The sequence below is a fragment of the Acartia tonsa genome, chromosome 3 (assembly GCF_053477335.1).
Source record: "Acartia tonsa isolate MP-2025a chromosome 3, ASM5347733v1, whole genome shotgun sequence".
NCBI classification, from domain to species: Eukaryota; Metazoa; Arthropoda; class Copepoda; order Calanoida; family Acartiidae; genus Acartia; species Acartia tonsa.
Genome location: NC_137262.1, coordinates 38,838,315 through 38,866,235, shown reverse-complemented (window position 1 = coordinate 38,866,235; position 27,921 = coordinate 38,838,315). Strand labels below are relative to the sequence as shown.

At 30.4% G+C, this 27,921-nt stretch overlaps 1 protein-coding gene across 25 annotated transcripts in view; it reads right to left on the bottom strand.

The window, feature by feature from the left end:
- The window catches only part of Magi (membrane associated guanylate kinase, WW and PDZ domain containing protein magi), a 278,759-nt gene that overhangs the window by 42,599 nt on the left and 208,239 nt on the right, over window positions 1-27,921 (bottom strand). For all 25 annotated transcript variants that reach the window (XR_013877620.1, XR_013877619.1, XR_013877621.1 and 22 more), the window contains one exon: window positions 8,330-8,509. Coding sequence is in view for 22 of the 25 variants with exons in the window: in XM_080153874.1 (XP_080010000.1) it covers window positions 8,330-8,509 (180 nt within the window). In the remaining 3 variants the exon portion in view is untranslated. The remainder of the gene's footprint in view (window positions 1-8,329; window positions 8,510-27,921) is intronic.

Genomic DNA, 27,921 nt, shown 5'->3' with positions numbered 1-27,921 from the left:
GAAAAGGAAGTTTGGAACATAATAATGAACTTGAATTTTGTTGTTCTATGAAGATTGACAATATTGGCAGAAAATCAATTTGTTTATATCCATGAATGTCACACTAACATAGGATTAAGACTTGAAACAAATGAGCAGATATTTGGATGTACTCTCAAGCAGGGGTGAAGAGATAGGAAAGTGATCAAAAATTTAATCTTTCCTACATTTTTTCTGTGTTATACTATGAATTAGAAAAATTGGAGACGGAATGGATGTTTAGATTATTTTATCTGCCATTGGCCTTTCTCTCTCTCTAAATCTCAAGTAAAATGTAAAGAAGTAGAGTGCATTTAAGTAAAAGTTTTCCCTATAAAAACAACCACAACTAGGCTAGCCAAAACTTAACATAGAACATGACAGTTTTTCAAACAGTTTCCAACCCAATTTTTACCATTAGAAAGAATAAAAGTTAAAAACATAGCACTATGTTCCACGGGTGACAAAAAATCGTTTTTTACATTTTGGAAAATACACTTTTAAACAATTGTTTAGTAATATACACAAGTTTTTGGAAATAAAGCCGAAAGAATTAGCTCTTTACTATGAAAAATAAGAATTTTATGTGTAATTATACCAGAGGTATGGAATTAAGTTCCTTTTCATCATTGTAAACAACTATTTTTAAGGTCAACTAAACTAAATTTCAAATCATCGTGGACCCTTTATTTTTAAAGCTATTTTTAAGTATTATATATTTTTGGAATCAGTATGTAATAATTTATACGTTTAGCCTTTTAAAGAAGTCAAATCTCCATTTTTTGTTGTAATTGTAGATGGTTTTCTTAGCATACCCGATTTCTGTAAAATAGACAATTTTCTTCTAATGAAAATTTTACGTTTGGTTCCAGATCTTTTAAGACCAAAAAAGTCCAAGCAAATCCTCTTACATGGTGATATTAGATGTATGTATAATATCAGAGAACTTTACCCTGTGTATGCGAAGCTATGCGAAGTTTGTTTTTTTAAGCCCTAAAGATACTGGGTCTATCAAAAAATAACAATTTTTTAAGATATAAAAGTTATTTATTTTTCTATTTATTTCAAACACATATTCAATAAAACTAAAAGTAAAGAAAAGTTCTAAAAACAAATAAAAGATTATCCATTTATGTCTAAGGTCTTATCTGAACTATCATACCTTTTATTGGGGGGGGGGGGGGGGGGGGCTCGATTTATGTCAATCTTGGATCCCATTAAAGCTAAAAGTCTAAAAATTTGTATGTGGTTTCCTTAATCAACAAAAAATATTCTGATTTTATATGTTTAACATTATCTACTCCCTTTACCCTTTTATTGAGCAACCTTTCACAAAAGCTTCTTTCATATTAACAAAGAAGAGTAGAACTTATGTTGATTAAGATAGAAAATGTTTCCTTTAAAATAAATGAAAATAAAAATTAGAGTCTTACATATCTATGATCTAAAGGGATAAGACAATGGCCGGTAAATTAATGTACATCCCCAATGGTAATAAACAAAATTGCCCCTTCTATAAATTACAATTAGTTGTTGAAATGTTTGGACACTCAACTAATAAACCAACCAATCAAATTCAAAAGTCCCAAAAGTTGTTATGCCTACAAAAAAGAAAAAACTATTATAAAACTTTGTGGACTAGTATAATAAACAGTCCATTGTTCCCTTCCTCCCTGCTTAAATATACACACAGAAAATGAGTAAGAAAATTACTCATCTGTATTTATTAGAAATCTCAAAATATAAATTTCAGCGACGGCAGTCGGCAGGAAAATAGCGGCAGATTTTAATGAAATTTTAGTTGGTCGTGTATAGTTGTTAGAATAGCTTAAGTAAAAAATTGAGGTAAAAGGAGTTAATTAAAGATTTCTGGAGACCTGCAGGATCATACCTGGAACCGGAAATTGACTTGAACACCTGTATGTAGTAATATAGGATATTTTAGTATTTTAGTAAGATGAAATGTTAAGTTTAAGTCATAAAAAAAATATTTTTGCTCTTTACCTGTATGATCCTACCAGGTATCCTGGCATCCTGTGCCCACCAGGATGGAGATATTCAACTTTCAGTTATGTGTCGTACCCATTTTAAACAAGTCACTCAGTTATAGCTCTCTATCTTTCACACAAAGAAAATGAGATAGAAAATACTAAAAGGGGGGAGGGTCGCCTCCCCCCCCCCGACTATTAAGGGTTAACAAACATTGTTAGTTGGGTTGTGTAATATCTTTTGATATGATTCCCGTCAATGTTGCTTAGAAACAAAGGAAGTTCTGAAATGTGCTTATTAGAATAGCTTTACACCCCCCCCCCTTGACGCCCCTTGTGTAAAACCCTTATTATAAGTATTTTCACCATTATTTTAAAAGATATATGTATACTTATTGCTATTTAAATAAAATTTCATCCAAATTTTCAAATATACACTCTCAATGATTTTTTGTCATTTTTCGGGATTTCTGGAATACAGTGCATAGTTTAAAAAACTGACAACCTTTCATTAAACAAATAATCTGTTAAGGTGGGAAAGAAATGGATTCGATTTTAGATCAATGTCAACTTGGCTTTCATTCTTACTTTTTTTGGTAACAGAATTATAATCTTAAGTCATAATATATGAAGTTTTTTTATATTTACATTTGAAGTTTCTAAAAAAAACCTAGTTATAAACCATAGAACCATAAAAAATACATATATTATACATACATACACAGAAACAACTTTGAAATAATAATAATGTATTCAAACGAGGTTTAAATGTGCAACAAAAATGTTGAAAAGAGGTTTGTGGGCGTTGTATAATATTAACACAAAAATGTTAACGATGAAAAAACTGTGAGGCATGGCAAATTTTGCCTCAAATTTGACCCCTCTATACTATAATCATCGCATAGATAGAAAGTTTACACTATAATCAAAAGATAGATGGATAATTTAGCCTATAATCATAAGAAGATAGATTTAAACACCAATTTAAGTCTTACAAATATTTGAGCTATTTTTGAAGATGATTTATCTAATACATATGATCCAAAAATAGTTTTTCCTTATAAGAATTAAATATTTTTATACTTTTTTTAAAAATAAAAAATACCTTTCTTAAAAATTCTCTCTTGAAAAGTATTAAAAAGTAAGAAACATACTGAATGTGCAGTGAAAGGTAGAATTAAAGGAGTAAAAATTTTCAAAATAAACTTTAAGTGTTAAAAAAGCATCTTCGAAAAAAAAATTACAAGGATTTTTTTGAAATTGGAAGATTTATAATTTAAGAACTTTTAAAATATGAATCAATTTACTTATGCCTAAATTAAAATGTGCAAGAGAGAAAGAGAGATTGCGTGTTCAAATCAATTTTCGGTTTAGATTTATGCAATTTATTACATCTAAATAATAAAATACACAACGTTGCAAGACTTTTTCTTTTTAGCTTTAAATTACACACAGAGATAAATAATAAAGTAAGAATTTTCTATAATGCAGCTACTATATAAATTGATTTGTCTTTTAAGCAATACAATATATAATTCCCCAAAAATTTAAAACTTAAGCTTGAAAAATATTTCAAGAACATGTAGAAAATTGTTTACTTACATACTTACAAGAGCTAGCCTGTATATTTTCTAAATTTTGTGGTTGGGCCATAATTCATTAGTTTTTGCACTAATTTTTCTCAAGTATGGAATGCACTCAAGTTAACTAACTAGCCATGGCATACAAAGTTAGATAGGCTCAAAAATAAGAAATTTGTTAGGTAGTAATTAAGTTGAAAATTCAATAATTCTATAATGTTTATTATAAATCCCTAAATGTTTTTGCTTGAAGAATAGAAGCCTAACATATTATTATGAAAAAGGATACTTATTTATTTGAAAAATAAGCAGTAGAATTTTTAAAGATTTATATTCAAAAGTTTGCAGTTTTCTTCTGTTGATCTAAGACATACCTAAAAGAACACAAAAGATTATAAATATTTTTGAACCATGCTAACTAATATTCAAAATATTATATATATATGGCTGGACGGATAAGTGCATGATGAATCTAGTTAAATATATTTGCCAAAGCTCCTTAAGCTAAACTAAAAGTTTGGGTTCAAAACAGCAAAAATAGCAAATGTCAAAAATCACAACCACCCTGAAATATAAGCATGGATTTCTATAATTTATCCAAAGGGCAACCAAATAAAATTAAAACCTATTAAGAGAAAATTAAAAGTTATTATAATCATAGTACGAGTTTTCTTACATGTAAAGAATTTTAACCACAAAATCTGTTATTGTTTTGCTGAGATAAACCCGTGGCATTTTAAGCACTGCACTCCTGGTAATCAATATGCTAAAAATGAGCGACCTAAAACGCCGGGCTATGCCAAAAAAATGAAAATCATAAAGTGAGAAATTTCCTCTTAGGGATATATATGCTCCAAGTGCATTAGGGCCATTTCCATTTTTTTACAACAATTCTTCATATTTCAATTTTTTCAACTTAATTTAAAAGATAGAACTGGGTATACGCTTTCTCTTCTATAGATAATAAATAAATAGGAATGTTAATAAGAAAAAAAGGGAGAACATATAAAACTTTTTCATGAAAAATGCTTTTTTTCTAATAAGGAAGCATTCTTGAAAAACATTTTGGCTAAAATATTGGGGAATAGTCCTTTTCGTGACATCGCTTCTTATGGGGCGATTTGTCGTATTTTAAAATTGCTATTTTTTGGGTTATTTTAGGTTAGGTTAGGTTATATTGGGTTAGGTTATTGCCCCCACAGGGTTAGGTAATTAGCCCCGCAGGGTTAGAGCCCCCCGCAGGGGCTAGAAATAGGAGAAAATCACTGTAAAAAATACGACAAATCGCCCCATAAGAAGCGATGTCACGAAAGGGACTATACCCAAATATTGTTATGGGGTAGTACAACTAATTTTAATAGATTTTGCACAGGCTTTATATTATTTGTGTGAAATCGGCTTAATTGACGAGCTACAAATATGGGCAAGGGAAATAAGGTTAAGGGAAGGGGAAAGGCATTGTGATTAATGTTGAGTAAGAGGGAAGGGGAATTTTTGCATAGAAGACTTATTATTTTTTAGACAATTTGAAACAGGTTCTTATAATGATACTGCTATGCAATATTAATGACAAAGTTTTTTTAACGAGTTTGTAGGTATCATTTTTTTAAATATTAGGACTCAATAAAATACAGATAAATTTACGGAAAATTATAAAAAGTCTCTAAGGAGCTGTAATTAATATGACATAGAAAATAGAAATATAATGAATAATATAACAGAACATCAAATTGAGAGACACATAATATTACTCAGCTTGTCTGCATGTTAAGTAGATAAAAATATATTTGGACTCAATATAATGTAAATATATTCTTGAGTGGTTACTTAATCCTCCTTTAATCAATTAGAAGAAACTGTTTAAAAACATTTTTTTCGCCTAATGATTCAAAAAGAAATATATAAATGTCTTTCCTAGCTAAAACTTATTTCATTTAAGGAAAGTTTAAGATTGGCTAATAGACTTTTCTTCTGCTTAATTGCATTAAATTTAGATAAGAATATTCAAAAATATCATTTTTCATTTGCTAATTAAAATTCACCTATTGATTTTAACAATTTTTCTTTTTCTGTTCCTAATAAATGAAAGTTATGGCCTAATCTTTGGGATCTGTTTTAAAGCTTAACTAATTCCCCCCGCATTTTTTATCATACATTGCTAAAAGATTCCCCTTTAAGATGATAATGACTAAATCTCTTCCATCCATTCAAAATCTTATAAAAACTTTTAACACAAAAATTTTTACGACATGCTTTTATATGAATTTAGGCATGTTATCATACTTGAAAAGGACACTATTTAGCATAGTTTTGTGCAGACTATAAAACTTCAGGAAGTATAGATAATATTTAAAGCTATGTGTCGTTCTTTTCGTCGTAAATTAAATCACATTTAATACTGATAAGAAAGCCAACATGACTTTCATTTATTGCCTTCATATGCAAGTTCAAAATAATATTTGCATTATTTAAAAAAAAAAATTCTGTAATTTCTAAATAAAGCATAGGTATTATTAAAAGATAAGATACCTAAAATACAAAATATTGTCTAAGAAATAAAACTAGAATAAAGAATGTCCTATTAAGATATCGGACCACCTAGGATGATTATACCGACATGTGTGAATATAAAATGACTTGCTCATATGCTCATTCATAACATTTACTTAATTTTAAACCCACCAGCTTCTTTACAAGGGTTGTTTACAAAAGAATTTTTAGATGGGGTTTTCTTTTTTATTGCTTGCAGCTATAATAAACCAAGTACAATTAAAACCCAAGGCAAGATATCTAACTTATGAAATAAAATGCTATAGTATGGAAGCTACTATACAAGCCACCTAATTTGTAGGTCATTTTTTTGATCCATTCCAACTTTTTTAATGTGTCTAATAAATTTAGCATGTTTGTTATATATTTTGACATACCCTCAAGATAAATCATGGAGTAGCGCTGCTCCTAAAATAACAAGAATATAAAAGCTTTACTTTGCATACACTTACACTCTCTATCAAGAATTTAGGGATAAGAAAATGGAGGAAAATAATCTCATCATCCCATTCCAAACCCTTCGACTGATGTTTTCAGGACATAAAAATTATGTGTTTTGTTTCAATTTAAGAGTAAGGTTTGGTTACCCATCCCTTCTCCCTGGTCTCTATAAACATAAACACACTTGGGTATGTAAATAATATCTCCTCAACAAAATAAGAAATAAATACATTAGAAGCTATTAGCTAAAGTGATAACATATCTTATCTAGAAAAAGTTTAATGACAAAACAATAACATTTATGGTATTTGTAGGTATTCATTTAAATTAATCAACCTTTTAAAAGACATTAATGATTAAAACAGTTGATAAGTATATTTCTAATTATAAAATTTGTTTTTAAAAAACTTATGAGGTTATTGTAAGAGTTATACTATATGTGCACCAACGCATGATATGACAAAATATTACATAGGAGGCCTCCTATCTATCTCAGGATACAGGGAAAGACACATTAGTAAAAGTTATTCTTCATTAGATTAAAGACAGCTTTCCGCGGATATTAAAATGAAAAATGATATGATTAAAACCAGATAAGTTAGATCCGATCTAACAAAACTGGTATTAATTTTATGCTTTTTATTTAATATTCATGGAAAATTGTCTCTAAATTGCTATACATGATTTTTCAAAATGGCTGAGAACCAGTTCTAATCCAGTGATATTAATCGGTTTCGAAGCCAAACTGGAAAAACTTTTATGTATTTTTAAAGATTGGATTAGCCTTAAGATACCTTGCAATATCAGAGCTTTCATAGGTATGTGATAAAACAAGGTACTTTAATAAAAAAAGAGCTTTAATAAAAAGTTTTTCCCTTTCTAAAAAGATGTTATCAATTTACATATCGTATTATTCGTGGCAAAAAATAGGCCTTTTAAAGCTTTAAAGATTGAAAGAGAGAGAGTGAGGGAGTGAGGGAGAGAAAGAGAGTAAGGGAGTAAGGGAGGGAGAGACACCTATCTCTTTTGACTGGATTGCAAATTAATTTGATGAGTTAGCAAGTTAGCACAACCAGACAAGCGAAAATCCTGGCAATCAGAGATCAGTAAATTTACAGCAATTTTTAAAAACATTTTTTACAAAATAAAATAATTTAAACGAAAGTATAGCTACTGCTGAAAAAACTCACAAAAATTCAAATTGATAAGAAAATTGATTTAATTTATTACAGCAGATTCATATTAGGGAAAATAATCTTTTTTATTTTTTAAAATGTATCTTTTTACTTGTTACTTAATTCTCTATCCAAGCATATATATTATATATGACTGACTGACTATTTCACTCTCACGCTGCTAAACATATCATTTCAAGGACCTGCTACAAGCTTCGCCAATTAGGATAACATTCTCAACCAAAAAGAAACCCAGACAACAAAAAGGTTTCAACAAGAAGTTGTTGGGTAGATGTTTCTTAATTGAAGAAGAAGCATGGGCATATATTCAGTTAGAAACAAGGATTACCGCATCCATAAAAATGAATCTACATAAAGCAGACTAATTAAATAATAATATTAATAATATTTTGATAAGAAAACATGTAACATGTAGGCTTTTTTAGAAAAATTGACCAACATGAAACATGAAATTGTTATGGGTAACATAATCTTAATATAAGTTTCAACTCAATTAGATGATTCTGTTATAAAAAATATCCCGACAATCTGGCAAAATATAAAATATTTTGTTTACCTGTGCTGTGGTCGATAAAGTAGGGCTCGCCCTTCTCCGTGTAGGATTTCTCCCAGTTTGGCGGGAGGGGCCCCAAGTCGTCGTCCTCCCCATTTGTCTCGCTGCCGCCGCTAGCCGCCGACCCGGCTGACTGCTTGGGCAGGGAGGACTGGTCGGTTACTCCGCTGTCTGGACTACCACCTGAAAAAAATAAAATATTTATAAAAATGTTCAAAAAAGTTATTGACAGTTAAAATGTATTTCAACTAGCAATTATAATTCCAGTTCAAATACTTTTTTGCTCAATGTGTCTAGTTTAATACTTTTCACTGTGGTTTATTGCTAACAAAAATAGAAAAATTAATGTTTAAAATTCCTTTATAGGCTTTTTATCCCTATGTGAATTCCTAAGTTATTGAAATCAATTTTAGTAAAATAAGATAAATAGCCCAAAATAAACCCTAAAATCACCCCATGGTGCTTAGCATCATTTTAGAGCATTTTTGGAGGGGTTATAAAAAGTATCCAACCATTTTTGGGAAGGATTTAATATTGGATGAAAAGGGGGGGGGGGGGGAGGAGGTAGGGTAATTAAATCGAGATTCACTTTTTCAAGCCATATGTGTTAATTGGCCCCCACATATTTGGTTCTGTAATAAAAGGGTAAAAAGTTTTATTGGGAGAAAAAGTAGAACGGGTTATTTAGAAGAATAATGGCCAGGAATTTTCTAGTTAATTTCTTAACAGATTTTTTACTCGAATAAATTAAATTTCCTATTTTTTTTATTTTAATTGTGTTTTTTATTAAATATTACTACTAAGCTAAAACATGTACATATGTCCTTATTCTTGGCTGTAAGAATTTATAATAGATTGAGAACATGGCGTTCAATCGGACCTTTTAAAATCCGATTAAGCCAAATCTCCCCTTACCCTCTCCTCAATATCTGATCTAACACCTCCCCCCCCACCCCCTCTTTCTCTGATATACCACTGCTCAATAGCCAATAGCCTGCCATTTTAAGACATATATATATTTTCACTTTTCTACTCATCTCATTCTCTATCTCCCCTCCTTTCTCTTTTTCTTCCTTTTTTATGTCCAGATAAAATGATAATTTAGTATACATTAAAAAAATAAATGATTTTCAAAAAATGAAGAATTTGAATTAAATGGCTTTAATCTAAAGAAAACTTTCTTGCTCTAACTTTTCATGTCATACAATTTTATTCTTCATGACAAAATATACTTTCTTAATTGTTCAACACATAAAAATAATTCTTCAATTAAGTAAACTTCCTGTCAATTCCCTTACCCCCTGACAATGTCTGATAAACATTGCTCTGAGATATAAATCAAATCAATCGTCTCAAGTGGGAACAATAGTTAATTTCTACACTAGTCAACTATTTCAATTTCATTGTTTTTTCTTTAAATCCTCCGACCAATAGATCATTTGTTACTTTTTACTTTGTTTTTAAAATAAAAATATAACATTCAAATCAAGTCCATCGATTAGAGGTTAGTTGAATTTTTCATCACTGGTTCGGACTAAACCAAAATCTTGTCTTTTTTAACATTGAAAAATGTTCAAACTAACTTAAATATTACGATTAATAGTAGTAATTAGGAGATTTTAAATTGCTCTTATTGAATACTATCGAATTTTGCTCAAATACTTTCAGCAAAGAGCAGATTTAACACTAAATGTGCATGATCTAGTGAACTTAACTTTTGCCATATAAGTTATCCACAAATCAGTAAGGGATAGGTATTTCTTCTGCTAAATTAAAAAAAAATAACAATTCCTAACATTTGAAGAAGAAAAAATATTTTACAAGTAAAAAATGGAGGCAAAACAACTTTTCTTCCTATGAAATATCCCTTGTTATTCCTCAACCCTTTGCTAAACTGCGACTAAGCTTCACCTAATCAGCTTATATTCATGACTGTGGACCAAGCCCACACTTTTTTACCGCAGTTTTTTAGCACTTCTTCATGCCTAAAGGACATTTCAACCCCCCTATTTCTGTGCTCTTTTGAAGTGGTCAAAAACTTTTTTTATTTAACTAACTTCTAGCATACCCCTAAAGTAATTTAAACCTTGACCAATTTCTGTTGGTTTTTTGTTTTCAATTAAGCTTAATCAACAATCATATAATCTTTTACAGCTATTTGTAATGAACATTTTAAAATAGAAAATATTTAATGATGTAACAAATTAGGACAAGAAATAGCTATAGGAAATATGGTGCTCTAGTAAGAATCAGATAAAAAAGATAAAATATATATTGTGAAACTCCATGCAGTCAATGCAAATGTACATGTGCTATTTTTTGCAACTATCCTAGCTCGTGCTTTAGTCAGGATTTAAAGCCCTGTGTGTTCCTAAATTAAGGGATTAGAAAATGCGCGAAAATTTCATTGTTATGTTACTGTAATGACAAGACAATATTTTAATTTCCTCACACAAAAAAAACAAGTAGGTATATGAAAATCATATGATGTGGCTACCTTCATCCCTTAGTACATCCTGAGATGTCCAGAATAACTAGAGATCTCTCAAGGGTTTGGGCAGATGAAAAAATTAGATATTTAGGGGTGGGTTCAAAAACAGGAATTTAAGGCATGAAATATTATTTATAGCATTTAAAGTTCAATTCTAAGTATCACATATTTCAATACTTTAATTGAGAAGTATGTGTCAAAAACCGTGAGCTAATTTGTAAAGAAAAGCCTTAAAAAATCTAAAACAAAAAATCTTTCATTTTTACGAATTGAATTTTATAAAAATAATTGTTAAGCTAGAATATACATTATTGATCACTTTGATCCGTGTAATCCACCACATACTTATATGGATGTCCAGTATGCTAAAAAAAAAGGTTTCAAAGGGGTGTGTGTGTAGTCGTAGGGCAGGGTAGGAATGTAGGTAGGTGGGTATACTTATACATGTCCAGAAAAAAGGGGGACAGTGTGTGTGTGTGTGTGTGTAGAGTAAAAAAACCTCCTGGAGTGCATGACTTTTATACGCTCAATAAATCCCCATCCTTTGATATAATGATAGTCCCACATGGTGAGTTCAACTACACCAGAGAGAGATAGAGAAAGATAGATAAAAAAGACAGATAGGAAGATATTAAAAAAGATATAATATATTCTAAAATAATTTTACAACATTTGATGATCATTATATATCATTAAAGTAAATCAAAAGTTCAAGTTTTAAAAGTAGGCAACTTATCTGTTGAAAATAAATGCTCAAATATCCTCTTAGATAAGGATATAAGTTTTTAAAAATTGTAGTAAAGCTATGCTTGTAACCTTTTCATCATAAACATTTGCATAAATAGTAAGGGAAACGAATATAAATTCTTAAGATTTTTAATTAATGTAATCAGTTTCTAATACATTTACTTCAGATTAAACTCCCAAAAATGTTTTTAAAGTCGGACAATATGCTATGGAATTATGTGAACAATATGATAATTATAAATAAATACAAATAAATTCGTTTAAAATGTTTGAATATATGTTCTTGTCGCTGCTTAAACCTACACACTTACACACATTATCATGTTTGAGATTATATATGAACAAACTTAGCATTTAAAGCCTTAACATTTCTTTCCTAATTAATATGATTAGACTTAATATGCATGTACATATACACTTAAGCTTTTCTCTGGGCATTAAACATGCAATTTAAAAACCACTGGTCTTAACAGTGCATTTAGTTAATGTCACTCGGATTAACAACTAGGATGATAGTATTTTAAGCTTCGTAGCCAAGAAGGACTTGTTTAAGGTTTAAGTTTGAACTAAGGGGATAGTTCCTAGAAAGACATTTAAAAACTGAAACACATTGATATAGTCCCTTTTTTGAAGACTTATTATACAATAAAAAAATAACGTAATAATTTTGCTTTAATTGTCATTTAATTTCAAAGTTTTAAAACTATAGGGGAAAAAAACCGTCTAAATCATAAGATTTCTTACAAAAGGACTTGTAAAGAATATTGATATAAAAATACAAACTTACAATAACAATTCTAGAGTGTTTACGCCACCAATAATTGTAATTACACATGTTTAAACATTTTGTAATTTCCTTGCAATAATACTTGGGCTAAAATTTATAGTGTAATGACACGAAAAAGTGATTTTTTTTCTAAGGTTTCTACTTTACTGTATTTCAATACTTGTAATTGGTGTGTGCATGTTAGTTTCAAGGTTGAAATTATGTTCATTTAAGTACAGGGGAAGTAAAAAATATCTTGGAGATAGGAATTGAAAATCGCGCAATTTTCCAACGTTTTTTTTGGAGGAAAAGCATAAGTAGACATTTGTTTCTAGAAAACTAAAAAAACTTTTTACTTTTTATAATGTAGTTTTTAATTAGGTATTAATGCAACTTTAAATATTACTTTTTATCTTAATGACTATTATCTTTACAATATAATATCAAACTGTGTAGAATGAAACCTTATTCTAAATACCTTAATATTTTTTCAAAGCGCTTAATGGACTTATCTAAACTCTTTTAAAAAATTAACTTATCATTTTGTCCCTAGGATAAAGAGACAAAAACATGGTACTTACTTAGGGACTCTCCATCCCACGTCCATTTCCATTACAACCCCCACCCCCCCCCCCCGCCTCCTTCCCTCCCCTGGCTTAAACTTTTTGTCGTTAAGAAAACTCTTTGAAATTGAATTCAAATTTGGCATTTCCCTGGCCGTAAATGTAATTACACCGAAAATTATTTGGCTTGTTTTGTATTTAGAAATTCCTAAGTAGCAGCTATAAAGGGACTTAAGATGTGAGCTTTTTTAGTGATCATAAAGGAAAATTTGTAAAATTAAGAATTCTGAAATTTTGACCTTTACAAAAAAAAATTAGCTGTGAATTATGTGAAGTATATTTCAACAGATAGAATGTAAAAATATAGAATATTTTAGGCAAACTAATATTTCTACATATATTACTACCCTGCATGACCATTTAAAGACATCTAAATCCAAAACATTTCTGTAAACTGCCTCTGGGAATGATTGAGATACAAATAGAGAGGAGAGAGAGATGGCAAGAATGAAAGATTTAAAATAAGGCAAAAGTCAAAATTTGAAGGGGCGCACAAGGCCGAGTGTCGATTAATCATAAAATGCATCAGAATTCCTGTAAAAAGTAGAGAAATCCAGATTAATGCCAAGTAATTGCAGTCAAAGGGTCAAGAATGGAATTTAATTTCGACTTGAAATGAATTCAATGTTTTTTGTTGTGATTTTTGTTTCTACGGGTTGCATTGTCTTTGAAAACCATATGCTTGCTAGCCCTGCTGGGATTGTATACAATATTCAAACATAGATAAAAATAGAATTAACAATAGGTACTAAAATTAATCTGCTATAAAATATATTAACTCTCTATCCATGAAGGGTATTTAAAGAGTTAAGTTAGGTACCCAACAATTGTTCCTCAAGATTCTAAATTTAATTAGTTATAAAAATAACAAAAATATACATAAGCTTTAAACAGCCATTCTTTAAGTGAGAGAAAATAGCTGAGCAATACATTGCAATGCACCATTCTATAAAAGAAGTAAAAGCTTCATTTACAAGGAAAACCTCTACATTGTTTGGTCTATGGTAAGCAATGCACCTTTATCAAAATACTCATCTGCGAAGTGCACTAAACATAATAGAATCCCTATTGTCTATGCTCTTCCATAATATAGCCAGGACAGAGATATGCCAAGAGAAAATAATTTTCTTCGGATTTTTCCAATATCCGTTATAAAAAGTTAATTTGATTTAAGGTCAATTACAATCTTTGAACTTCAGTGCAATAAGATGATGGAAAAAAAATGTGTACTAATAATATTAATATTTTTCTAACAGTAAAATGTTTTATTTGAATCTATATCCCCTGTCCCGGATAAAATCGTATAAAATGTCCTGCTAGCTTGTAAAATATGTTATAAAATAAGAATAAAAAGTATCAGATGCAGTAAAAATGTGCTTTAAAAGCTTCTATCATTGTTTATCGAAAGTGTCTTTTCGGGAGTTAAAAAATATGTTCATGACAACCCATAAACTTTAGGAATACATTCAAATATTTTTCTTAATAATATTGTTTTATTTCTATACATAGGTAGTATCATTTTAAAATGTTTAAACATGTATTAAAATAAAATAGCAGCATGAAGTAAAGAATCATGTCTGGATTTAAATAAAGAGAGATTATGCTAATTTCTTAGCATAAACATACAAATCCTCTCTTCTGTCAGAGATAAAAAGAATGGAAAAATTAATATAAACAAAACGATTCATTTTTAAAAGGAAGAATTTTTAGATTGTTATTAAACAAAAATAATGTTGTATTTTTTAGTTTCGGAAATAATGATTATCAAATACGCATTATGAATGATACTTTTGTTTTTGAAGCTTCTCATAATGTTTTTAGTCAATTTATTATTGATAATCAAGAAGAAAGCCCTACGTAATTAATCAAGGTTTAATTAAAATAGACAACAAACATTTGTGGAGTGACCAATCTAATAAGTATTCTTCATGGAATTATCCCTTTTTACATCTTTAAAAATTCCTGCATCCCTATGGTTGTACTCCCCCAAACTTCCTACTCCAAACATAGATATCAATGTAGAAAGAAAAGCAGCAAAATCCAGACTTAAATATTTGTTTAGACAAAACATTAATGCAGCTTCAAACAATGCTCATAATAACGCAATTAAAACAAAATGAATGCCCTAGACAAATAATAGCTAATATTTCTCCCCCTAATAAAGCTTTCAAAAGGATAATGGTTGTTTTTATTTCTGTTTTACAACTTTTGTTTTATAACAAAGAGGTATATTCAAAAGTTCTAACTAATTTAAATCATTTAATGATTTGAATCATTTCTACCTAATTCCAATTGTGTTTAATTTTACACAAATTTTACATAGATAAATTTAATTAAAATCGCCGAAATCCGTCTTGTTTTAAGCACCAAAATCATAAATACTTTTAAACTAAAATATGAGAAACAACATAAAAATTAATCTAAAACTGAAAATCATAGAACATAAAAAGATGCATAAAACGAAATTCATGTCTATTAATTGAGGGCAATAAAATGTAATTTTTATTACTGGCCAATGAGCAGTTACTGGTTTTAATTAGCCAGGAAGATTTTATCAAACATTAGTTTCAAAGTATAATGTTATTTACATTTAGAGTTAATTTATAAATTCCACCTCCTGATCTTGTCTAGTTAAATCAGATAATTGAAAGTATGGAATTTTAGGGGCTTAATAGGGGGGAAACATAATGTAAGTACACAAATTTAAGGGAATATCAATTTGACCGAAAATCTACGAACATGCATGGATAGATCAATGGGCTTTTTAATTTGTTAGCTGGTAAAATATACCAAAAATCTGTATTTATTGTCACCAAATTCCCCTCTTTGTAAATGTTGCAATTTAGATATTTCAAAGGGGGGAGGCGGATGTGCCACTTTTTGAAACCAAAACTAAAAGTCAAAGGAACTCAACTAAAAAAAGAGTTACAGGTCTGAGATTTTGCATAGCAGTTGCTTTATAGGCTTACAATATGGAACAGTGAAGAAACGGCGGCGCATCCGCCGAAAACTGCCGAGAAATTGAAGAGAAAAAAATCGGCGGGAAACGGCGGTTATCGGCGGTTGCGCCGCCGTTTCTTCACAGTTCCATATTGTACCTCTATAAAGCAACTGCCATGCAAAATCTCAGACCTGTAACTCTTTTTTTAGTTGAGTTCCTTTGTTGACTTTTAGTTTTGGTTTCAAAAAGTGGCACATCCGCCTCCCCCCTTTAGAGCTTTTAAAATTTTTAATTTTTTGGTTCTTTCCAGAAAGGAACAACTAACTCTAAAGTTATAATTAGGTAAGATTTTTTTGGGTGTTTTTTTATGGGATAACTTTTATCTACTTATGAATAATCCTTCTTTTTCTGAACAAGTTAAAAATTACTCACAATACTTTCCTGAATTGACATTTTCTGAGTCTGAATCATGTGAGATTGTCTGTAAACAACAGGACACAGACATCACAGAACATTATTCCACAAATTAGACTCACAATACATTTATTTTTATCTTTTAAATTGGTATAACAAATGATTTTTTGGTAAAAAAAACACTATTTTTAATTTTCACATGATTTTTTTAGTGTTGTCACTATTTTACATTATTTCCGATTTTATTATTCTTTTTAATTGCAACTGCGGGAACAGTTAATTCTAAATGACAATTTGTCTCTCAGAATATGACACACAGACACACACGTCTTCTGTCTGTGTAATCCAACTTTTACTTTATTATCTGTATATAACCTGCAAGCTCATGGTTTTCACATATGTGTGTATGTGTTGAAATAACTGGTATTATCACGACAATAATTTATAATTTATCATGTAACAGCTTTCATTAAAAATGACCACTATTGACAGCTTTTAAATTGACATTTCCTAACTTGAAATTATTTCACTAATGTCAAACTTAAATGATTTCTATGTCACAACAAATTTTTAGTACAGTTTAAGTTTGCCTTAAAATTGCACATGCTATTTCCTCATTCAGCGCGAAGCTTAGTTCCTATACTACTGCTCATAACATCATATTTGTGTGTGTGTGGTGCGCGTGGACGCACAGCTTAAAGATAAATCTGACTGGACCGTCCGTACGTCGGTGTCGCCCGAGAGAGAGAGAGATGGGGAGAGATGTTGTATAGGAAGGTGCGTCGTCAATTCTTGTCCGTCCATCCATTTCATTCCCCCCACCTCCCGGCGTAATACAAGGTAGATTTACCCTCCATGCCCTTAGTGAATCATTCTTCTAGCCCCATTGATGATGGTTAAGATGGTTGAATAAAGAGGGGAGAGGGACTCTTAACATAGAGAAATTATTAAGGAGACACACACACACACACACAACAAATACCCTTTAATAAAAGGGACCATTTGGAAGGAAGGGAAGCTTTTGAGTGGACAATAAGGTGTGTGTGTGTGTGTGTGTGTGTGTGTGAGGGAAAATAAACACACACACACATATAGATGTGGGGATGGGACATATATATATACATACATATTATATAGGCACACAAATACATACATAATACATATATAGGCACAATAATGGACAAGGTCATATTATTAGATTAAGGTTGAGCACATACACAAATTTGGGTATGGGGGAGGGGGGGATTTAAATGACCACTATCTTGGTTATGCCACCACATGGTAGGTAGAGTGGGGGGGGGGGGGGGGAGTGTGGACAGATACACAAATATCTGGAATTATGTATTGAGACTTGACCAATACGAAAAATCAACATAACAAATCACAAGGACAATTGTTTCCATGTTTAGCACAAAAAAGTCAAAAATAAAAATCTCCACGTGTGTAATAATAAACAAACAAGGAATGACAAAAAAAGTGGGAAGGTTTTAAAATTGTATTCATTTTAAGTAAGATTTTTTATTTTGCTTGACATTTGGATATCAATACAGTTAAAATAAAGTATATAGAGCATTTTTTATATTAGCTGCATATTTTCTGTGATATTTTGTGAAGCTTTAACTAGGTAATCAATGGGAGGAAAATCCAGTAAAATGTTAACAATAATAGATAATAGTAAGAAAATGGTTGATGGGGCGAGGCAATGAATGGGGCAAAACAAAAGTTTGGCAATTGATGTTTTAAAATTGAAATTGAATATTCATACAACACACACACACATTCACAAACATCATTATACACAGAATTTTACACACAAACACACTAACTCAACATCCTTCAATCACCAGACACACACACAGAAGTCAGCAGGTGGTTTGAATTTGTAAAACTAACTCCGCCAAAAAAGTATTTGCAACTGTATGGTCGCAAAGGCCAGAAATTCCGCCTACGCAGACCATGGTTCAATCCTTAAATTCATCATTAATCTTTATTACCATATGATAATCTTTAAGATAGAAAAAGTAAAAACAATATGCTCAATATTAGTTATTCTTATCAGTTGTTAATAATTCTTTTAATAAAAATATATATTTTTAAGGATCCAACCCAAGGGCTAACAAACAAACATTCTGGAGCCACTAAAAATATATTTGAATATCCACCACTTTTACAATACACGGAAGTATTAGTTATTATTTTAATACATAAAAAACGTTCTACCTAAGTTTCTTTAAAAAATATTTTTTCTTCTATAGATTGATATTTTTATGTCTAAATGAAAATTACTTATGAAAAGGATAATTTTTTGATAAAGTAAAGGCTTAGACTAATTTAAAAGCTAACACCCTAGAAGTTAGGGATAATGCCACTAGTAAGATGCATAAAAATTCTAACACAATTATTAAATGCAGAAAAAAATGTGCTTCGATAAAGCTTATAAGCTAAAATGTAATCCTTATACTAAAGTAACAGGATGTCTGTTTGTCTGTGTGTTTGTGTGTTTGTGTGTCTGTACCGAATGATCTCGCTAACCGCTGAACCGATCGGGTTCTCCTTAACAGGGTAGCTTCTCATAGGTCCCGCGAAGGTTTATAACTATTTTCTTGGGGGGTGGGACACCCCCAACCCCCCCAAAAAATGAAAAATCCCCCCCGAAATTTTTTTTTAAAATTTATTTTAACTAAAATTATAAATGAGGGGGGAGCACCCCCACCCCCCAAAAAAAAATTTCGCCCCTCCCCAACAAAATATTTTTTTAAAATTTTTCTTTTAAAAATCTAAAATAAAAAAAATTGGGTTATAAATTTGACTCTCTCCTCCTCAAGTGCCCCTAGAGGCCTCTAGGGGCGTAGCCGCTAGTCCTTATAATAAAGTAACAGGATGTTTGTGTGTCTGTGTGTTTGTGTGTTTGTACCGAAGGATCTCGCTAACCGCTGAACCGATCGGGTTCTCCTTAACAGGGTAGATTCTCATATGTCCCGGGAAGGTTTATAACTATTTTGGGGGAGGGTACCACCACCCTCCCTAGAGAAATTAAATTTTTTTTAAATTTCTCAATTTTAGAAAGAGAGTTCAACGAAAAACAAACATCAAACGTAATTTTTTTTTACTTTTTCTTTTAAAATCTAAAATAAGAAATTGAATTATTAAATTCGACTCTCTCCTCCTCAAGTGCCCCTAGAGGCCTCTAGGGGCGTAGCCGCTGGTGTAATATAAAATGTTATCAAAACGTTGAGCAAGTAGGGAGGGGGAAGGGGGGGGGGGGATTAAACCCCACGTGCAAATAAAAGTGTTAATCTGCCCCCCCCCCCACAACCTGGTCAATTGCTGTGCACGTGATTGATCTAGCATAAGGGATAAGCCATTGAACAATAAAGCAATGTGCAATGCACCCCCAATCAAAAAATACAAAATCAAATCTTCTGTGGATTTAAATTCTAAGGGAAAAAGTTTGGACAATATGAAAGCTATGAGTGGTGGAAAAGTTTGGGCATTTCTAGTCTTGATATAAGTTGTAAAGATAATCTTATTTCCAACTCCAGCTAAACATAACAAGGAGATATTAATATACACCCAAACAGAAAACGTGCATGCCATTTTCAAATATTCAATTATAGTTTGCAGAGGCACGAAGCAGAAAAATCAACACAGGGGTGTTTTGCTTGCATGCAATTTCATAAAACTTATTTGCACTTTTTAAATTAGCTAACGTCATCCGCCATATTGAAAACAAATTGCTCAATTTATAAACATACCTTCACATACATATATACAAAGTTAAATATAAGGAACAGGGAAGCAGATTTGGAAAAATAATTAGGATGAAGGCAAACATGATTTACAATGTTTTAAATACTTTGAAATTTCTGAACCGAATTGATTGTACTTTTCCGGAAAGCTTTAATAAATGTCTTTTTTTTGAAGTTTCGTGCTCTCCTAGAGGCTAGGGGCAAATCAACTAGTGATTATCAAACAACAATTACAGAAAAAACAAATACCCCCATTTGGAAGTATTGAAACTATAATATATAATAGTTTAAATGATTTATCATATCATGAAACTATCCCATCTTGAGACCTATTATTTTTGTCAATTTTGATCCCTCTCATAACATTCAAGTCATATGCATTTGTATGTATAGCGTGCAACCTTTTTAATATAAATAGATTAAGAAAATGATTAATGTTTTGATGCCATTACTTGCTCCTATATGTATGTACCTGGTACTTTTACCAATCAAATGTGTCATTATTAATTAGCAATAATTTATCTAATGCATTTTTCTGATCTATTTTATATAAATCTGAGTTGTGCCTTTTAAGTTTGTACACGTGTACTGTTTGATAATTTGGCAGATTTATGTTTGTCCGGTCTGTAATGTAATATTGGCATAAATAGGCACCTTTATCTTCAAGATTTGTGTGCTTGACCCTCTACGGACGAAATGTAATTAATGCAAACAATTAAAAAGAAAATTAAACAAGTAAAGGGGACATTTGTATTTAGTTTTTAATAAGGTTAAGTGGGCCAAGTCAAACAATACTTGACTAATTAATTTAAACAAAAAATACTCCAATGTTCTATAATCTAAAATCATTAAATAAGTAGATTTTGCTCATATACTAATATTGCAAAATGTTGCAAAAGGGTTAAGAACGATATTAGTTTGCAATTCAGCTAATTAGACCAATTACTCACCACCCACGCGTATGCCCTAAAGAGTCAGGGGGTAGGGGAGAGGGGTTGGCTAGTACAGCCCCATGCCCCGCGTCAAGTCGAATAAAAATCAATATTTTCAATGGCCCTAGATAAATTGCTTGAAAAAGGGCGGGCGTCTTAAATGTAAATAGGGGAGGGTATTAATTTAATGGGCTGATATTTGTTTAAACAGAAAATTGAAAATGCTTAAAATATATTCTAAACTTATGAATAAAGTTTAGTAATACAATTTTAAACACTCGTCTGAAAAAAGTGAATTAGCATAAAGAAATATGCTTAGACAATAGACCTTGTTGCAAATATATTCAAGACTTCGCCTCCCACACTTTTAATTCATTTATTGATGCACAAAATAGAATCAATTATTCATCATTTATTTGATAGGAAACTATTCTGATTATTTTTATTTTTAAGTCGTTGAAATATATTAGGACATGTATTGTAAACTCCAAATTTTCACCCTATCTAATCTTATTATAAACAAAATAAAATAATGCTTTATTCTAGTATCTATAATACAAAGTAGAACGATGTCTGTCTGTCTGTTTGTTTGTATGTCTGTTTGTAGCCAAGGATCTCGCTAACCGCTGAACCGATCGGGTTCTCCTTTACAGGGTAGCTTCTCATAGGTCCCGGGAAGGTTTATAACCCCCAACCCCCTCAAAAAAAAATAAAAATAGCCCCCTCCAAAAAAAATTTTTTTAAATTTTTCTTTTAAATCTAAAATACGAAAAATTGGTTTGATTAAACCTCTTGGGGCAAAGCCCCTAGAGGCTAGGGGCGAAGCCGCTAGTTCTTGAAATAAAGTACTAGGATCTTTCTGTGTCTGTCTGTATCGCAGGATCTCTTTAACCGCTGAACCGATATGGTTTTCCTTTACAATGTATATTCTCATATTTTTAACTTGTAAAACTATTTCAAGAAGGAAAAATAATAATTCTAAATTGACAACAAATATTACCTAGACAACAAAGTATCAGAACCAAATGCATACAAGAATTTATAAAAAAAAAAAGCATCTGAAAAAGACAAAAATGCTTCAGTGACATACTTCAGAAACCTTTGTGCAAAGAAATATGCAGGGACAAAGAAATACTTTATTTGTCTTTTCCCTCCTATAAGTACCATGCTAAAAAATTTCTAAGTATTTTTCAAAATGTGATGAATTATAATTCTATCTGGCACTTTTTAAGTACTCCACCCTTCAAAAAAACTAAAACCTAAACATCTTTAGAACTACTTTCAACTTACAAAATAAAATAAGAAAATCTCAATGTCAAGTGACTCAACTTGCGAAATTCTTATGATGAAACTAACTCTTTGCACAATTTGTACATCATTTTTTTCCTGAAAGCATATCAACCTAAAAAAAAGTTTTGAAGAAAAGTAGAAACTACTCTGACAAGATTTAAAACTTGCATCCAAATTCAAAATTCACGCTGGGCAAAAATAACAAAACATTTGCGCGACCCCACACACACACACACTGAATCACACAGACATACACACACACACACACACACACACACTGAATCACACAGACATACACACAAACACACACATGTACACAAACAATCGGTATTTGCATAAATTTAATGCATAGCATCTTGAATATGTTTGTTTGTATCTAATTTTGTATTTTTTTCAATTAGCTGCATTCGCCTACCCATTATCTATCCATCTATCCTACCATCAATCTATAAATCCATCCTTTTTATTCATCTTGTTACCAATCTAATAATTTATTCCATTCAAATAAGGATCTTAATTTTTTATTGGCTTATCAAATATTAATCTATCTTTCATTTATTAAAGCTACGTAAAGCTATGAAATGTCTAAATTTTTAATCTATTTAACAATAAAGGATATTTTGAAAACAAGGTTTCCTTGAAAGCAATAAAAATGTTAATAGAATTTAATGTTTGTCAGCCTTTTTATTGCCAGCAAAAATCAACAACAAAACATGTTTTACTAGAAATATGTTTTGTCCTTTTTACCATCTCCCCCCTCCCCCTTCCCTCTTTTCCCAATCATGGCATCTCTTTACCTTTACCTAGATAAATATAGGCACGACCATAGACAGAAAAATAATAACAATTTCACTTTGATAGAAATGCCTCTAGGATCAAAGATCTTAAAAACATAAAACAAATCATGACTATCTACTTAGTGTCTTTTTTTAAATTTGCAGATTATTTGTCTTGAAGTCTTTGAAAAAAATGTTTTAAGTATCTATGGGACATGGGAGAACCCTGAAAATCTGAAAGTGTATCAAATTATGAGTATCTTTCTATCTATCTATTATTGTGATGTTTTAAAAAATGAAGCCAATTTCTTGGCACTATGCACAATAAGGCAGAAAAAAGGATATATGGAGGGGAAAAAATGGGGTAGTCATAATCTATTGACAAAAGTTGAGATATATTTCTTTTTAAGTCATAAGAATTTATTTTTCATGCAATAACCTTAAAATATAATTTATACAATTTAGTTTTCAAAATATGATTCTCATGTAATTCACCTTAAGAATAAGTTTCATTTTTCCTAAAGTTTTTGATGTTCAAGTCTTAGTGTTTGATGGTTCTCTTGTAATATTTGCAAAAATTAAGACTTTTATTAATAGACAATGACAAGAGAAAGAATGGATATTTTAATGATCTGTTGGAAATAAATCTTTTTTTATTTTTAGTTCTCCCCTGAAATATGTTGTTTGTCAACATGGAATATTTTAATAAGAAAAAGATATTTTTACATATGTTATAGAAGTTTAAAGTAGGTAATACTTTGAGCAATTTAATTTTCAGAATAAAAAGAATTGACTCAACAACGACTTTAATTCTCCATAGATTCACAGATTCATAGAAAAATAGATTTTTCTTCCGAGTGCCTTATCCCCTACTTTAAATGTATCTAACTTGAATGTTGCATAGAAACTGCCAAAGTGTGAATGTGTAAACTAGATTGCAAGCAAACAAAGGTGACAGGGACAAATCTAAACTTTTCTAATTTAAGGCCTCTTGCTTCTCAACATTTAAAGGCAATGTATTTTATATTAGATTGATCTCATGGACTAAAGGGTTAGTTTTACATAGTAGTTCCTAAAGTATTATTGCAGATTTGGTGATTAGCTTGGACATGATGATTTTCAAAATCTGAACTGATACTTAAATATTTCAAATTACTACATTTTGAACATAGTATGCCAAGTAATGGTAGAAAATGAAATACTTCTCAATCATTTATAAAAAATTATAAATCCCAATGATAATATTACTAGGTAATCATTTGTTATTCTACCCAACTTATACCAATAACGATATTAATTCTGAAAAAAAATTACGAAACCTATACGTGTTTTTCAGCTGTCGTTGGAGGGCAAAACATCATAAAATTGACGACCTCTCAATTTGCCCCTTAAATATTATTTTAGAATTATTTCGATTATTCCTGTAGGTGTTCTACCTATGATTAAAAAAATAAAATCCTGTATCTTATCTTTCATATTGAGCATTACACACAGAAATTAGATTCTATGAAAGCAATTAACCAGCACAACCCATGACAGTGCAGTTTAAACGAGGTAGGAAAATTCTCATTACATGTGCAGTTCAGCAATAAAGGGTTAAGTAAATAAGGGATTATTCATTGAATTGGTGATTTAACTTAATAAAGTAAAGAAAAATGTGTCTCATATGGACACACCTAAAAAAGATAGTAAATATTAGTTATTACAAAATATAAATGCCATTTCTTTCTTGAGGATTTTCTTCAAATTATTGAAAGATTTATTTGACCAGATTTGTATCAATATACTTATCTCTTTTTAAGCAGCTACAAAGCTATATATGTATAGTCCACTCAAATACAATTCCAAGATGTTAGTTATGGAACCATTTTTTTTATATCTTCTGTATTATATGCTACCACATATTAAATGCATAATTTTATAAATGAAATTGTTATTTTTGTTCAAAATTTAGCTGTGAAATTGAGTAATTTTAACAAAAATAAGAATTTAAAAAATGGAATTACATATCAAAAAGTTTTTGTGTCAACAATAACATATTGTTTTCTTTGTTGATAACAATTACAGCACTAATATTGTACACTAAGTAGAAAAACTGCACAATTTAGTTAGGATTGTAATTGTGACATGACATACTTTAAGAGGCAAATTAGTTATCTATAATACAAAGTAGAACGATGTCTGTCTGTCCGTCTGACCGTCCGTCTGTCTGTCTGTCCCTTAAGATCTCGGTAACCACTGAACCGATCGGATTCTACTCTTCAGGGTATCTACCTATTGGTCCTGTGGTGGTTTTAGGCTATTTTCTCGGGGGGTGGGACACCCCCAACCCCCCCAAAAACCAAAAAATCCCCCCCCATTTTTTTTTTTTTTTTTTTTTTTTTTTTTTTTGAAGGAGTTTCCATGGTCCTTTATGGTCTCTCGCAATAATTTTTTTTTATCACCTCTTGGACAAAGCCCCTAGAGGCTAGGGGCGAAGCCGCTAGTCTTTAAAAAAATAGCTCCCGTCCACTATTAATATGTTTATATGGTTACCCAATAATAATTGATTGAATGATTAAAAACATTATTATTATTAAGAATTGTGTATTTATATAACCATCAATTACTGTGGCTGACATGACCAATAATAAGAATAGTGAACCCCAATATTGAATGTCATAAGAATATGTATTTATGTTTTTTTTTTATGTAAGAGTAACAAGGACAATCATATACATATGAGAAGGGCTGCATTATCAGCTTCTACCAAATTAATTCGGAAAAAATCGCGAAACCTATACGTGTTTTTCAGCTGTCGTTGGGGGGCAACACATCGTAAAATTAACGACCTCTCCATTTCCCCCCCAAATATTATTTTAGATTTATTTCGCTTGTTGGTTATACCTTATTCCTGGCATTATTAGACTAATAACATTTTTGATGATTTTAAAATTTTGGACGGGTCAGTCAAGAAATATCAAATGAGTAAGTTATTTTATTTTAATACAGGGACAGTTTCAGCCATTTGAATTTGAATAAAAATTTGGAATCAAAGCTACGGACGGATATACCCTTGTTTTATGGCAGTGATGCTATACAAAAATGCTACTTAATATTTTGTACACTTATTCACACCAGACAGAATAGTTGATTACTTTTCTACATAAGACATTTTGTAATTTTTGTACAGTATTTTATATTCAAAGGATACAATAATATGAAATTATGCATCTTTGTTTAGATGATTCTACCACCACCAAAAATCATAAAACCTAAAGGGTAAAGGTCTAATATATATTCCATTTGCAATCTCCAAATCAAATTCAAATTTGGTTGATTTTAAGTTACGTTTTTAGGAGTGTTTCCTGATAATGCACAATAAAGTTTACCAAAACCCTTTTTCTTATTTGCTCTTCATCATACTAGCTAGTAGATATCCAATGCCTTTCTTCACTTTCCTTTAACACAGTGGCTTCAACTAGGAGATTTTAAGAAGCTCATGAATTTTCTAACAAAACCCTAATAAATTGTCCTCAAAAACAGACTAACAAAAAGTTTTTAAGATTAAACTTTGATGAAATCAAATTTTCAATATGAAACAATACATGTAAGTTAACTTCGTTCTGCCCCAACAATTACATATTTTCCATAAAAACTTCCCTTCAAAGCCATAGTGTTAAACCTAACCCTTCTTCCCTACTCCACTGCTAGTAACCATTATATGCAATTTTGTTTTTATCTAAATGCACAAAATTTTCCAATTAATCTATACACAACTCTTGCTTTAGTATGGCCCCTCCCACCTCTTCATAAATCTCTCTCCAAACTCCTAATGTTTTGCAAAGTCAATACATGGAGCACAAATTTACATGATATTTGAGCCACAGTTCCACAAAAACTTAATATGGAACTTGCACAAAAAAACAGTGTTTTTATAAATATATTTAATTTAAAGCCACATATAAAAACTGCAAACCCCACAGCTTATGATTAATTCAAGCTACAAAAATGTATAAGGAAAATGAAACTATCTGCCAAAACATTTAGACTCCAAAATATCAAATTCAAATCAATTACAAAGTTTGTCCAAATATGGAAAAAAGCTTTCAATCAATAAATACTTGTCAATGCCTTTAGCTTCAGTCCTAGTGCTTTGGTAGCAGGAATTTGGCTTTTATTTTAACTAAAAAATTTCAATTTGTAGAATTTGCAGCTACTCTATAAAAAGGGCAAGGCGTGACTATTTTTTGACAAGAAAAACAACTTGAACTTCTTTGTTTGTTGATGGATTGTAAAAACATAAATTACTTAAATAAGAAAAAACCCGCTTTAAAATATCTTATTACCAAAGTTCATTGTATCATAGAAGTACTTTTAAGCAATTAATAAATCAAATATGAATTCATAATACATGTAAATTTAAGAATATACATTACAACAATATAAATATTTATCTATCCTGGGACCATATCTATATCTATACTATATGCATGAATATATTGATATGTTATATTAATGTTTACCCCGAAGCTAAACATTTACAAGACAATCAACATATTTCTCTTCAGAATAGAGTAGATGGATTTATACACAGTTTAGAACACAGTGATGAAGTTGTGTCGATTGTCGTTTACTTAAGAGGTACGTTGTATTAGTTTAGTAAAGGTGTTTTTACAAAATTAGGATGCTGAAATAAGATTATGACTTTAAGAAAAGAAAAAGATATTTATTCGTTGCTATCTAGTCTTATTCAAACATTCTAATAAATAAGCAAAAAAGAAGATTTGGTAAACGAAAATTAAAATTGAATATCAAATAGTAAGATGTTTTATTTAGCTATAGGATAAGATTTTGTGGATTTTTTTTTATAAAAACAACTTTTAT